The sequence below is a fragment of the Gastrolobium bilobum genome, unplaced genomic scaffold (assembly GCF_033153095.1).
Source record: "Gastrolobium bilobum isolate Gb01-03AN ecotype WA unplaced genomic scaffold, APGP_CSIRO_Gbil_v1 utg22217, whole genome shotgun sequence".
In the NCBI taxonomy this organism is placed as follows: Eukaryota; Viridiplantae; Streptophyta; class Magnoliopsida; order Fabales; family Fabaceae; genus Gastrolobium; species Gastrolobium bilobum.
Window position 1 is genome coordinate 6,432 of NW_026898203.1, and position 15,743 is coordinate 22,174.

At 33.6% G+C, this 15,743-nt stretch overlaps 2 protein-coding genes across 3 annotated transcripts; one reads left to right on the forward strand and one right to left on the reverse strand.

Annotated features, from left to right (window-relative positions):
- The first annotated feature begins 2,168 nt into the window (after positions 1 to 2,168).
- Positions 2,169 to 10,188, forward strand: LOC133313809 (uncharacterized). Of its 2 annotated transcripts, none has more exons than XM_061515210.1 (14): positions 2,169 to 2,287; positions 2,524 to 2,728; positions 2,925 to 3,014; positions 3,780 to 3,845; positions 3,932 to 3,997; positions 4,136 to 4,221; positions 4,362 to 4,407; positions 4,612 to 4,666; positions 5,354 to 5,430; positions 8,455 to 8,590; positions 8,665 to 8,792; positions 8,861 to 8,965; positions 9,487 to 9,627; positions 9,853 to 10,188. In XM_061515210.1, exons 2-14 carry the CDS (start codon positions 2,708 to 2,710, stop codon positions 9,913 to 9,915), a joined length of 1,080 nt encoding a protein of 359 aa, XP_061371194.1. In that variant the 5' UTR covers positions 2,169 to 2,287; positions 2,524 to 2,707; the 3' UTR covers positions 9,916 to 10,188. The 2 variants fall into 2 exon arrangements, with proteins under 2 accessions (XP_061371194.1, XP_061371195.1); XM_061515211.1 differs by having other exon boundaries at positions 2,181 to 2,287; positions 2,645 to 2,728.
- A 325-nt stretch (positions 10,189 to 10,513) lies between these two features.
- LOC133313810 (uncharacterized) lies at positions 10,514 to 12,896 on the reverse strand. Its single transcript, XM_061515212.1, has 4 exons — positions 12,161 to 12,896; positions 11,352 to 11,694; positions 11,130 to 11,211; positions 10,514 to 10,877 (listed from the first exon to the last, which is right to left on the reverse strand). The coding sequence occupies exons 1-4, from the start codon at positions 12,792 to 12,794 to the stop codon at positions 10,674 to 10,676; spliced, it is 1,263 nt and encodes a 420-aa protein (XP_061371196.1). The 5' UTR covers positions 12,795 to 12,896; the 3' UTR covers positions 10,514 to 10,673.
- Between the last annotated feature and the right edge of the window lie 2,847 nt (positions 12,897 to 15,743).

The window sequence follows — 15,743 nt, forward strand, 5'->3', positions numbered from 1 at the left end:
AGATGATCCCAATCAATGTATGTGTAATGTGGAATTCTATTCTAAAAAGGAGGAACATCATCACCTACATGTACAAAATAATACTAGTAAAAAAAATTATGTAGACTTATGTATATTTGTATTGTTTACTAACACACCTTTAGAAATTTGCGGTAATTGAATGGATGTGATGTCATGATGTTTCGGAACATGAGACTCCCCCACAACATTATATTATAGGATTTGAGTTTCGGGTATACCACGTTCCTCATCATTGTCCGAAGCACCAACATCCTTAGCAAGAAGACAATCTTCCATTGTGATATTTTCATCATCGTCATCATCACAATCGTCATCCATAACCCAGGTAGGGTCATTTTCATCTTCCACAGACAGATTAACAACTGGAGCAGCAGATGATGATGCATTATGTACAGAATTGAAATCAACTGACCTCATGGGTAAAACAACATCATCTGCTTCAGCAATATCCATGTACAACTCTAAACAATCTTTCCTTGACTAGTTGAAGAATTCTCCTATTACCATTTCTACGTCTTCATTATCCACAACTTGCATAAGAATTCACACCACATTCTGGCAGTGACCAGATTGATAGATTGCTTACCTTCATGAGCTAGTTTTTGATGAATTTTCTAATATAGTTCTCTAACTGTTGAGTTGTGCATGATACACGTTGGCCTTTTCTCGCCTTCATAAACTACACCACGTCGACCTTCCACTTTTCTACCATTATAATATAGAACAACACCAACATAATTAGAATGTGAACTCATTCTTAAATATATAAACAAAAAACACAAAACAGAGTATGCATAAGCAAGTGAGATTGTATCAAAGAGTAAGAGTTTATGATGTAGCTAAAATAGGCAGGATAGAGGTGTGAGTCACTCTCAAATTGGCCTAGATAACCCATGCATTCACGCCTAACTTACGCGGGAATTACGTGGCATTCACGCCTTCTTTGGGCGTGAATCTTCTTGCCCGATTTAGACATGAATGAATGCAACATATTCGTAATTATATTCAAAATACCAATTTATTCGTAATTATTTATTAAAATAGTAATATTTTAATTTTTTTGGCCTAACTTTATGTGTTATTTTAAGTGAACGGGTGTTTTGGTAATTTTTTTACATTTTCTTTTCTTCACAACACCCTCTTTCTCTCTCCTTTCTAATTTTGGAGAGAGAAATTAAAAAACCATTAAATATGCATAAAACATTATTGTTTTATTTTATGTCATTTAAAATGTATTGTTTTATTTTATGTCATTTAAAATGTCTAATATTTTCCATATTTAATTTTCCCCACATATAAAAACAATAATAAACAACTTAATCCTCATTATATTTACAAGGGAATTTAAAAAAAATTAAAATACTTATAGTCAAAAAAATAATAAGACTGATTAAAAACCAAATCACAAAATAGAATGCAAAGCATTCATAAACAAAATGAAGATGAAACAAACAATTACAAATTAGGAATGCTAATATGGGGCAGGATATTATAATAATCAATTAGTGTGACTATCAATATTACTAAGTCAATCAATTTCACCGTTAGATCGATTATGTTGATCCAACGGTTATATTTATTTTCATCTTTATATGGTTATGATTTCTCATATTTAATGTGAAAGCATTAAATATGGGAAATCATAACCATACAAAGGTAAAAATAAATATAAAGTATTAAATATGAAAAATCATAATCACACAAAGATGAAATTAAATATAACCGTTGGATCAACATGGTCGATCTAACAGTGAAATTGATTGATAGTAACATTAGTAACACTAGTTGGTTGTTAGTTGTTACAATATTCTTCCCCTACTAATATAACCATAAAAGTTAAAGGCAAATTTGTGTAAATTTATAGAAATGGATGCTCTCATATTTTATTTAATCATGTTAAAAAATCATAATATATAAAAATAAATTAATAATAATAAAATATATATTATAATAGATAATTAATTCACTCTTGTATGATTATACTCCACCATGTTAATTAAAATATGTATGTAAATTAATAGTTTGCCGAGCTGTATACAAAAAAAGAAAAATCCGGTTCATTACTAAGCCGATCAGTGGCGGTCCGGTCCATGCTCCGTAGGATCCCCCAAACTAAATTGAATTTCACGATTCCGAATCCAGGGTATGTATGGTGTTTGGGTACAAGGCTTGAGACACGGGAAGGTGCGGAGCGAGAGAGGGAGAGACATAGGATGAGCGAGCATGATCTGCGATTTAGGGTTTTGATATTCCCTGATGTATTAAGGTCAGTGAGCGCGTAATCCACTGAATTTCTTGCAATTCATTTTTCATTTTCTCTCTGTCGTTTTTTTCTTTTTCTTTTTTTTTTTCGTTTAATTTTTGTTCTTTGAGCTGTAACTGGATCGCAGTTGAACTTGAAGCCCCAAAAAAGCTGAATTTTCATCTGGTAAATGTTGTTGATGATGATGATAATGACGACGAAAATTGTGTGTGAGAAAGAAGTGTTTTTGTCATGTGCAGGGGGCGAGTGTGAGAGATTTAGAGAGAGAGGGGTGAGAACGCTGAGTGCTGTGCTGAGACCTGAGAGATACCCAAAGAGGAGGTGGAGAGAGTTTATTTGTTTTTTTATTTTATTTTGAAGTTTTAGGGATTTCATCCTCTACGGCTTTCGATTCCTTTGCATTGAGCCTTATTGAAGTTTCCAATGGAGCAGCGAAAGCTTGTGGTTAGTCATGCACATTCAGTTCTGTTTATTTACCTTTTATTCCTTTACGTATATGTTAATTTTCCTTTCAATTGCAGTAATCTATATTTTAGCTTCTTTTTGTTTTTGGTTGTTAAGTTACTCTTGTTTTCAGTTTTTGTATTTATTTTTTTAAATATCAATTTAACTAACTGTGCTCCTAAAATTGCATCTTTAGGTTTTGGGCATCCCGTGGGACGTTGATACCGAAGGCTTGAAAGAATATATGAGCAAGTTTGGTGATCTGGAAGATTGTATTGTTATGAGGGTTAGCTCTTTCTTTCCATTTTTCTGTTTATTATTGCCATTACATGTTTAATTCATGATTGTCTACTGTCATACTAAATTTGTTAAGTATTGCTAATTTGCCATTACATTCCTCATGCTTCATCATTCAAGTGTATTTACACGAAGTTTGTGCAGAAAAAGTAACATGTTTAACCTTGGTGCATCACACACAAAGAATAAGATGAAAGGAAGAAAGAAGAGAAAAGAAAAGAAAAAAATCTAGTTGTTATGCTTTCAAGACTTAATTGAGTGGAAAATAGATTAACGTATGGTGTCTCTTAGGATGGAGTAGAGCAAAGCTATTAGTGTTGTGGAAGGGTTGTCCCCTTTTTTTCCCTTATGTTCCATACGACACTTTTTAGTCCTTTTTTCCATATATATATATATATTTATTTTTTTTACTTATCTTTCTTATTTACTTTTTTTTCTCTCTTTTATTTTTCTTTTCCCTTAATCTTTTCTTGCTTTTTATTTGGATTCACTGACGCCAACCCCAACTAGTTTGGGATAAGAGTGATGTTGATGTTTTTTAGGGTTGGCCGCGCCGGGCCGCAATCCGCAATTGATAACTATTGGTGTTAATATTGGTGTTGATCTAGTTGTCACGCTTTATGAAATTTCCCCTGGAATGTGAAATATAATTTCCTTATGCAACATTGATTAGTGATTTTTTACTAATGCTAAAGCCCATGTACTATTAAGTGTTCTGGAGGCACATTTTAATCTACTTTGATCTGTATTTTAGGAACGTTCAACTGGCCGGTCTCGTGGTTTTGGATATGTTACATTTACATCAGTGGAGGATGCTAAGGTAACTGCTTTTTACGCACACACAAACACATATAGCTGGTTACTTGTATATCCTTAATCTCAAGTTCGATTACTCTCTGGATGCAGAATGTATTATCCAGTGAACACATGCTTGGTAACAGGATGCTTGAAGTCAAAGTGGCCACACCAAAGGTTTTAATCAAAGTGATGCATAAAATTTAATACGTGTATTTACTTCTAGTCTGGCTCATGACTGGTTTTCTTATATAAGATATGATAATGATGATGTGTGATTGTACTGCTGATTCTTCCAATGCTTTCATTTTAAAGGAGGAGATGAGGGCTCCAGTCAAAAAAGTTACTAGAATCTTTGTGGCCAGAATCCCACCATCAGTATCAGAAGCAACTTTTAGAAGGTATATGAGTGTGATATCTTCATGTTGAAATAATCAGGAGTCTTTTCTTCCTTGGTGATGTACTCTTATAATGAATCTATGACTAATGCTTAGGAAATGGATGCATTAGTCTAACACTATTTCTTTCTTTCCCCTCACAGTCATTTTGAGAAATATGGTGAGATAACAGATTTATACATGCCAAAGGTACTGTCCTCCCTTTGATAGTCATCCATGTAAAATCAATATGCATTTGGTATGCATTTATATGTATTGTGTACATTTACAAATAACACACTGTTGATTGCCGTTTGTAGTTATAGGACTGGACTGCACATTTATGCATGGCATATACATGTTTATTTATTTGAGACTTTTATTTATAGATTGTTTATCATTTATTTCCAACAGGATCAAGGATCAAAAGCGCATCGTGGAATTGGTTTTATCACTTTTGCAAGTGCAGGTTGGACCATCTTTATTTTCCTGTATGCTAGAATTGTTTGTGTATTATAAGTGTATGGATTTGTCAGGTCTTTATTATCCTTGAATTTAAATTTAATTTATATAGTGAGCTAGGATCTTGATTAACAATGGCAAAAGAGGAATTTTGAGAGTGCTTGAAATCCTAATTCTGAGACATGGGTGATATGCTTTTTTTACTCTCTATAAATTAATAAAAAGGGGTTGATCATTGGGCTTCACAACCTTGCAGCAATTGTTTTCATTGGGTTTGGAATCCTATTTTTAATTGATTCACACGCACAGACACATGTCTTTATTTAAGATGGAGATTGAACTTTATATTTATGTGACCTGTTGTTGGCTTTTAGAATTGTAATATAAGATTCTTGGTTAAATTGTTCTTTGAATTGGAGATAAGGATTTTCTCTCTGTATTTGGTATGTTTCATATATAACTTTTTTTCTTACCATTTCAAGCTATGAATTATGATATATTGGGATGGCTTTCTGAGCTAATCTAATTGACGCAACTGTTCTAAGCTTACATGATGACAAAACTGTTAAAAGTTCTTTTTGTTTTGTTTTTACTTTTCGGTTTTTTTTGTTGGGTTTGTAGTCTTAATTTTTGAAATAAAGTGCAAAGGATTTATGATGTATCAATTGCTGTAAGGAAGATATTTGTTTTGCAGATTCTGTAGAGAATTTGATGACAGAAACCCATGAACTGGGAGGTTCTGCTGTGGTGGTTGATCGAGCAACACCTAAGGCAAGAATATTTAGAGCTTATTCTCTTACAAAAGAAAAGTTTTTGTAAAATTTCCTAGTTAACGTGATCTCATGGTATTTTTTCATTGCACCTTCTACTTAATTGATAATGTATTTGCAGCAAGCACGCATTACTCATAAAAGCATTCTCTATATGCATATAAGTTACCATTGTTAAAAAACAATGAAATTGTACCGCTGGAAATTTCTATTTAAGTAAAAGAAGAACTTATTTACAAGATTTATATGGGATGCAATTTATCACCAATACTATGTGAACTCGTTATGTATCTAAAAGCATTATAAAATTTGCTTACCTAGGACCCATAAGTCAGTATTTTTTCTCTTTTAAGCTACTTTTGAGATGAACATGCATTTTAATTTTATGATGTGTGAAGTACCTTATGCATAAGGAAGTACTTCCATACTAGTTTAATAGAATTAAATTACACTGGAAAATAATAATATGCTAAAGAATTTTTTCTTATAGTAATGATGAAGTATGAGGCCATTGTCAGCACCCAATTTTGTACAGGGCATTTCTAAAAAATAAATATACACGGCCCAATAATTCAAAACAATAGATATATAAATATTAAATACTAGAGGAAGGAAGAAAAAGATAATTCATATGGATAGATAGACAAAGTGTTTAAAAAGGGATAAGACGGATTTGTATGGAAAATTAAGGAAAGATTTGATGGAGGATTTGGATAATCACATTATGAATCATAAATATTTGAAAATCAAGAGATAAGATGAAATGTTGAAAAATTAAGATATTATCTTGATTTTGAAGAGCTGGCAAACTTGGTATTTAAATTGATATTGGGGGTGAGGGAACCACAATAACACCCGAAGAGTTAAGAGCAAAGTGAGTATCCAATAACAAGTTCTGCTATTAAGAGGGGGATCCCTTCTTACTTTTCTGGGCCTGCACCTGGTGCTTCCCCCTTCATGATTGTATCGATGTTATGAATACCTTCTATTTGATTCGTTTGGGGGTGAGCCGGTGAGTGACATGACTTATCTGAAGTTTATCTTCTTGTGCCTCAGACTAGCTAGCTGTCACTGATTCTCTCTCTTTTAACATGGCTTTTGGGAATGGTTTGTTTTTTGTACTGTCAGCTTTGAATCTATTGGATCAAATTATGGACATTTAATGCGTGTTGTGTGTTTTACAAGGTTACTAAGTGGCCTGATTTGAGAAGTTGTGTTGTACAATACTTATGTTTTATTGGTTTAAAGAAAAAAGAAAAACAAGATAATGACAATAAAAAATCGTTTTATATACATATATATAATTTAAGTGTAAAAGAAAACTAGCAATCATAATTTTGGGATGTTGTTTTCCAAAAATGAGAATTATTTGCAAAGAATGTGTGGGACACTTTTAAGCCATGCCATTTTTTCATTTTATTTTCATTGTTTTTCCTTTTAATATTGCTTACCAATTGATATTTTATAAAACCACTCCTCATTAAACCCCGACCAACGAAGATGGAGGGAGGGCAATCCTTATCAATTGATCTCTTATTAATGTTGATAAATATTTTTACATATTTTAAATAAATTTATTTTCTTTTAATATTGCTAGTAATTGATTTCTTATTATTTTTAATGTATTTTTTTTACACATTTTGAATAAGGTTATTCTAGACAAGTAATTACCACAGTTTTCTCAATTGATTTATATTGGCTTATAATTTTATTTTCGGGTTAAGATCCAAAGATGGAATAATCAAACCTAGTTGTTGCGATGGCTTGTTGGCCCTAGGGATAATGCCCTTGGTAATTAATTTGAGGGAATTAGTTGAATTGTGACAGACTGTTCCCTTCTTAAATAAGATCAATTTATGTCCGTTTTTGAATAATTAAAATCTTTTTCAAAATCAACTGAAATTCTCCTTGTTTAAAATAAAATTATCCTTGCTTTAGGTTAGCTGAGTTGTGACAACTTGTTGGCCTGGAAATTTATTAAAATTAACAAACCCACAAATATTTTCAAAGAACTACATGGCTTTGACTTCCCATTGCACGAGGGAATACTTAGGTACAAAAGGCAAGCCAAAACTGTAAATATGTTCTGTTAAATTGTTATCTTTATTTGCTCCTGAGTTTATAAATATTTATTTTAGTTCTTGACTTCCTTTTTGCCAATCCTGTAAATTTTTAAAATTAAGTCTTTGGTCTTGACCTATTTTTATTTTTTGACTTGTAAATCTTTCATTCATTTTATCTTTATTTTCTGTCTTGCTTGTAAGCATTATACTATAGTTTTGATTGTTGATTATTTGTTTATTTATCTTTTGAAGGGGTAATTTACATATGCTTAGGCTATTAAAATTTGCTTAGCTTTAGAGTAACCGTTATAGGATAACAGTATTAGAAGTGCTGTGAATGTGATTCGGTTTCCACCCTTGCCCAGACCAATAGGAATAGTACAATCATATGACAGATACTGCATGGTGGGATAAAAACTCTTAAAATGCCAAAGCAACTGTCAGTTTCTATTGGTCTGGTGCACTGCAGAGTTGTGCACCATTTGTAATCAAGCTTTGTTATTAGGTGTGTTACGCAATCAATTCTCCCAAAAGTTTAAACTATTGGGTGAAGGCACATGAATGATTTTTATTATATCTCTTAACATGCCCTCTCACGTGAGAATCCTTTGGGCTTTGAAGCATGGATAATGTACGAGGTCAATTTTTATTTGTTTGGTTACCTTGTGCTTAAATTCAACTTTTTTTTATTAGAATAATGGAAGCAACAAGGATCAAACTCTAGATCACTTGGTCATAGACTTTGATACCATGTCACACAACTAATTCTCCCAAAAGCTTAAGCTATTGTGTAAAAGCTCATGAATGGTTTTTATTATATCTCTTAACAAGGTGAATCGTACTACTTGTTCCCCACCATCCGTTTTCAATTTACATAAAGTATTTGTTTGGTGATAGAAAGATATATGATTACACATGCTTTTTCCTATTACTTCTGTTAAGATGTTATGCCATTTTGGCAGGAAGATGACTTCAAGCCAATTGGCAGAATGTCACACGGAGGATATGGTGCATACAATGCATATATTTCTGCAACAACTAGATATGCAGCACTTGGTGCTCCTACTTTGTATGACCATCCTGGTTCAATTTATGGAAGTAAGCATGGAAACACTGATAAATTAAAAATTATTAATTATTAATGGTGCTGCATACTGACTACATTAAATTAGGGGGAGAACCTGCTCGTGGAATGGGCAAAAAGATTTTTGTTGGTCGTCTTCCCCAGGAGGCAACCAGTGAAGATCTTCGCCAGTATTTTGGAAGATTTGGTCGTATATTAGATGTTTATGTTCCCAGGGTAAGATATTAAATAAAATGAATATGAGTGTTGAAATCTGACTAACTCGCCTGTCTATTTTGATTTAGGATGCTAAGAGATCAGGTCATAGAGGATTTGGGTTTGTGACTTTTGCTGAAGATGGTGTGGCAGATCGTGTCTCTCGAAGGTCTCATGAGATATGCGGACATCAGGTATTTCAATTTGGATGTTCTGTTATTGTGCATTACCAAGCATTCGTTTGTCCTTTTTAGTTTGGAAATGATGTTGAAATTTCAATGTTTGATGTGGCGGTAGAAATAGATGTATTTAGGAGTTACCCCTCCCCCATTTTAGAATGCCCTTTTCTGTTGAAAGCATGATATTATTGAAATAACAGTTGGCACCTTCAATTGAGTTCTGTTACGACCAATAGAGATCTGTGATAGTACATGAGTATACATTGAATCACAAGATTCACAACAGACCTGTACAGTAGACCTATATGCTTCCTGAAAATGCAGATTCCTTACGACATAATATAATGTAAATGTCAAGATGAACTCCATTGGTGATTCCCTTTATTACGCTTACATGTGTACATAAAGTTGCACAAATTCATTCTTCTGAAACTTGAGTTACCATGTATTCTCTGTATCATATACTTCACTACAAGTATAAATATTATGTATTGGATTTATATATGATCTTATTTCTTAACAACTTGCTCCTGCAGGTGGCCATAGATTCAGCCACACCTCTTGATGATGCAGGGCCCAGTGGGAATTTTATGTTGAATAGCATGGATTCTTTTGGGGGATTTGGCGGTCCTGTTCGAACTTATGGGAGGATGTATGGTAGCCTAGACTTTGATGATGTGAGTATAGACTACAGAGTAAAAACATTATTATTGATTTTATAACTAATTATGTATAAGAAATGACAAAATAGATAACTTGTCAAGAATTTTCCTATATCATTACTTTTTGGAATTTAGGCCCTTAAGTGTTGTTTCCTTTCTTGCTCATAGTGTAAGTTAATTATCTGCTATATGAATCGGGCTGCATGCAAGCTTTTGATTATACATTATTTTCTTTTTCAGTGGGGTTATGGAATTCCCAGTGGGAGACCATCAAGGGCAGATTGGAGGTATAGACCATACTAGGAGATCACGGTTTTATTGGCGACATTGCATTCCAAATACTAGTATGGTTGCCAGGAGCTGATGTGCAGGTCTTCTGTTAAGAATGATTTTAATTTGTTTTCAGCACTATGAATTGTATTTTACTTAATCTTTTGTAAACCAGACAAATACTTATTTTTCCTGAACGTTTGATCTTGTGTCCAGTTTTAGTACAGATGATGAAAATAAACCGCCGTTTCTTGTAAATCTTTGAAGTTATATCAACATCAAAATTTTATTGGGTTCGGGATCGATCAACCCAAATGAAAAGAATCAAAGATTGATCTGTCTTAATTTATTCTAGTATCGCAATGGATATTTTTTGTTCTATTAACCTTTTCATCTTAAATACCATAAAGGCTATTTTTTTTAAATTTTTTTTTTTATAGAAAACTCGTTGACGGTAGCTAAATGTACGCTTCTGTCCATGGAAGGAGCACGATGTTGACATTGGACTCGTGTAGTGTGTCCCAACCACCATCTGTGAATACTCGTGTGTCCCCAACAATATTCTTATTCATAAAAAGAAATGAGAAACTGAGAATTACTGAGAGAAGAAAAAATGGAAAGTTCGCTCCAATTAACCATTGTGCTTTATATACAAGTAACACATACCTACTTACAAATAAGGTTTCCTATCACAACCCAATTACATCAAATGACATATAAGATACTGTAGTATATTCTTATACAACCTGATCAAAACCTTAAAAGACTTCATGGCTAGTACGTGGGATCGATCACTGAGCTTGGCTGCTGAAGCAGCTGCTCGGAGACCATATCTGGGCATATTTGGGGAATGTAAATACTTTGCAAGTCTTTGAAACCTGATGGCCCTGTTGTACTGGTATTGAGCTTCTCATATTTTCAGCTTTCAACTGTGCCCTTCTCAGCTTGTTTAGAATCTTATCCATTGATGACGATCTCTTCTTTTCCAATTTCATCTGTCACAACATTATCATGGTCAGGAAAGAGATTAAGATTGCCCCAGCTTTAGTTATTTACACTTTCTGCATATATTTCCTGAGCTGTACTATGCTGCAGTATATCAATTTACTGAAAAACAGGTAATGAAACCAACTATAATGAATGTAATAAAATGTTTTAACCATGAGAAATGAATACCAATTTTTGTTAGAATCGACACACACATGGTATGAAGTACAACATACAAATTGTGATGAATAAAAGATAACCTCAAGCTTCCGTATTGCAGCTTCAGCCTTTGCTTTCTGCAAATTCTCCCATGCAATGATTTTGGCTTCCTCTCTCCGCAACCTGAGCCAAAAACAGAAGTTCATGAATAAATGCATAAGTAAAACAATGACATTATAGGTCCTGTGCTGTCTGAATGAATATTGGAGAGACTCAAATATCTTGGTATTAATGAAATGGTGTTTAGTATTTTCGTAATATACTTGGAACTATCGGAGGTTGACTCTTCAATATCCCAACATGAAGCTTGGGCTTCTGCAGTATTCCCTCTTAAGTCTTCCCTGTTAAACCCGTCTTTTTTGGTCATTTTGGTTGCATTCCTCTTGGACCACCTGATAACATTTGCTTGATTGTCAACCTGCACATCTTTGACCTCTAATTTTGGAGAATGACAATCTTGTTGATCCATGACCGAAGTGGCTGAAGATTTTGGAGATGAATGTGCATCAGTCTCGGTCTCTGAAGGGCTCATTTGGGTACCTTTATCACATCTTGATAAAAGAGATATCACGGTGTCTTCGTTCTTCTTTCCATCATGTTTCACATCTGTGAATTAAAATTACACAATCGTTTTAAACAATTAGATTCTCAGACGTCAACACATAACAGTGTGTAGATTATGGAGCAGAAGCCGTGATGACCTCCTCATCCTAGTGATAAAAATAAGTAAATAAAAAAACCTTCTTCGAAGTTACCTTCTCCTAGTTCAAGATAACCCAAGACCAAACTTCTGTTGGCAAATTGAATTAGAGAATGATAAAATAACGCACATACTTCATAAAATTCTTTCTTTTATAAAAAATGGATTTGTCTTGTTGGCCGATGGTGATCTGAATATAACACATTTTGCATTAATTATCCCCTGAAATCTAGTTACTCACACTGACTATCACATGTCAGAAACAGTTTGTGCTTATTCTAATCAATTTGATTGCATACACAGCATCATATATATATATATATATATATATATATATATATGCCTGCAAATATGGGCACCATAATATATTACCTTTAGAGATAGGAGATGATGGGTCACACGGCAATTCAGAACACGTGGTTGCAGTGGACATTGATGAATGCGCTACACCATTCTCATTGAGCACAGGACTAGAATATTGTATTCCATTTTCAATGTCATAACCAAAAACAGTATCATCATGTGCATTATAATGGGGAACAGAAACAGCAATCGGTGCCAACACTCCTGTTGAGAAAGGTGAACCCACCATTAAGTTTCTCAAAACCAAACCTTGGCGCAGTGGAAGAACTGCAGGTGAATAGTTTGAGTAGTAAGCTACAGCAGGAGACACAATCGGGCCACTCATTGATTTGTGTCTACGCTGAAGTTGTGCATGTGAACTTCTGCTATCAGCATATGATAAAACTGGGCTACAAATCCACCTCTCAGCTTCATCCCATTTAGAAGGCATTGTTCTTCCACTACTGAACGGTGTCAAGCCAGCCATAGTGTGCCTTCTGCTGCTTGCAGGCTTTGTTACTCGCTCTGAGCTCCACCCCTTTTGGTTCCCAAAACTTCTTCTATCTCTATAATTTGGTACCCCTGGACTTGGGAAAGAACCCACGTTGTTCTGGGATGAAGAAGAGCTCCTGTTCATGACACTCATTGAGTTTGGGATTTCCATTTGGTTTCCAACCCAAGCAGGAATTAGTCCTACTATGAAAATGGGAACCTGAACATGTTTTGGCTTATCTATTTAGTCTCATCTCGTAAGACGAGACTAAATTTTTCGTGTCTTGGAGCGAAAAGATTTTCACTCATAAGAATCGAATACAGGACTTTATCAATCATCAGAGCCCGACCCTTTAACAATGTTGTCAATCTTATTATCTATCTTCTTTGTTTCTACTTTTATGTGAGGTTGATATCTCGGAGTACGTAAATCTAATTAGATTCGTTGTACCCAAAAAGAAACAATGTTAGATTTTGACCAGTCATGCCGCATGACTGGAGCACTTGATAAGGTTACACCAAAGCAAAAGAGGTTGAGAAAAAGATGAGTTGTGCGTTAAATATATGACAACAAAAGTAGAAACTAGAAACCAGAAATCAGCAACTTCTAATTTTACTGCTGAGAATGGTATAGTTTCACCTATCGTTGTTACAAGAATCTGGACATGTTATATTGGGAGACATGTCACGTTAGTCCAACCCCAGTGAATAAACTAATTTTTTAGGACACGTAGCATTCATTGAGGTTGGAATAATAATGAGTGTGAGAAAGGCGGTTTGAGAACTGAGAAGGAACAGGACGTGGACATGAGCGGTGAGACATTGTGTGTGTAGACTTCCAAGAAACCCATCCTGCACTCGTCATGTCTTGCGTAAATCCAAATGCCACTCACATGCAGTGGGCCGCAGGTTAAGACATGGTTGACGAAAAGAAATAATGAACAAGAGCAAACTTGTTTAGAAGTTTATTCACTCTTAATTTTATTTTAAGAAGTTTATGACTTTAATACGTGGAAAAATATTTTTACAGTCACTTTAGATAAAGTTATTTATAACTATTCTTTTTAAGGTCGTACTTAGTTATAAAAATAAAGTTGTTCTTTTTTTTCTCTCCTCAGACACTATCGGCTGACGTGGCGGAGAGAAAAAATGCACTTTTAATGTACGACCGGTCGTACTTAGTTAAAAAGAGATAACTGTAGACAACCTTATCTAAAGTGGCTGTAGAAATGTTTTCCCCTTAATATATATATAGATAAAATCATTCCTACAGTCGTTTTACGTACAATAATGACAGATGTATGATTATGATTCCCCACATTTAATATTTTCATCCTTTGTATGATTATAATTTTCCGGCAAGTATTTGATTGCTGCACGTACATCAACTGCAGAAATATAAATCTCATATATATATATATATATATATATATATATATATATATATAGGGTCAGGATCATTTTACACCAGTGTAAGTACACTTTCAATCTTGTCCGTTGATCTCACTTATATCTTAGGGCTCAAATTTTCTAGTAATGTGAGCCATTAAATACAAGTGGATCAATGATCAAGATTGAGTGTAAGACTTCTAACTCTTACTCCGGTGTAAGAATATCCTGCCCTATATATATATATATATATATATATATATATATATATATATATATATATTTGTGAATATATATATATATTTGTGAACTTGTTAGAGAATGAGAATGGAGATACGTATTTAGGAAGGGTAAATACTAAATATTATTAATATGATGGAGTACTGTATTCAGACTAGCTAAGGGAGAAAATGGGAGGTGTTTCTGGGCTCGATTATATTTATGGTTGTGGAGTGATTTTGGCATAGTAACAATAATGATATGCAACAAAGAAGATGAATTTGAGGCCACACAAAGGTCTTTATATATAGGGTGGAGGAGATTTCCTCTTAGCATGTAAAGAGTGATGTCATAATTATTTTTTAACCCCACGAATCCTATTATGGTGTGAGGCCACATGACTTCTGAGGTGTAAAGGTCATATGTCGTGAAAAATATGAGAAGACATGTGTACTTTCACACACTAAATGGTGGTGACCTTGCAAATCGTTATTTAGACTAGCTAGGCAAAAGGCAGGCTATCAGCAACAATTTGTATATTTTTTAATTAAATTGACTTTAATTTTTTTCTTCCTTTCAATTTTCACAAGATAAATTGGGCGGTGTTTAAGGTGTTGTTGCATAGGCATTCAACTAGATGAACGGTTATATTGGTTGTCTTCTACTTTAAGGTCCTTCTAAAATGAGTAAATGTAAATTTATCTTTAATTTAAATTGGATCATAATTTTAACTCATTAAAATTAAAATATAAATATATCATTACTTGCTTTTTTTTTAAAAAAAGTTTATAATAAAAGAATTCTTTATAATTAAGTATGATAAATTTGGTGTTACAAATTTGTAGATGGAGAGAAGGATATTTTTATGAAAAGTATTTGAAATAAAAAGTTCCAATCTATAACAAAAAGAACTAACGTGAGGATTTTTTACCAAAAAAAAAAAAAAAAACTGACGTGAAGATCCGGTTTGCATACGGTTTAAAAACATAACCCGGCCTATTTCACAGTGTCCATAACGAAGAGGGTCCAACTAAGGGTGTAAATGGACTAGGCTGTGCTAGACTTTGGCTTAAATAGGTCAGGTCTGTGTAAAAAATATTGGGTATGACCTGACCTATTGGCCTATGTAGGCCCCAAATTACAAGTCCAGCCTGACCTATATTTAAGAAATAAAAGCCTTGACCTAAGCCTGCTAGACTGTTTAAGCCTATTAAACATTCAACAATTAAAATAATAACTAAAATAATCTTATTTTATTATCAAAATTATTAAAATAATAATTTTATTTATTATATTTTAAATAAATAATATGAGATAGGCTTGTCTGTAGGCCAGACATTTACAAAAAGACATGTGGCCTATTTTCTAAATAGGTATTTTTAAAAGTCTAAACTTGTTCTATTTTACTATTTATAACAGGTCAAATCTAACTTAATATAAGTTAGGCCATAGGCCGACATAGTCCATTTACACCTCTAAATCCAACTCACTCGGAGAAGCCTATCTTCATCCC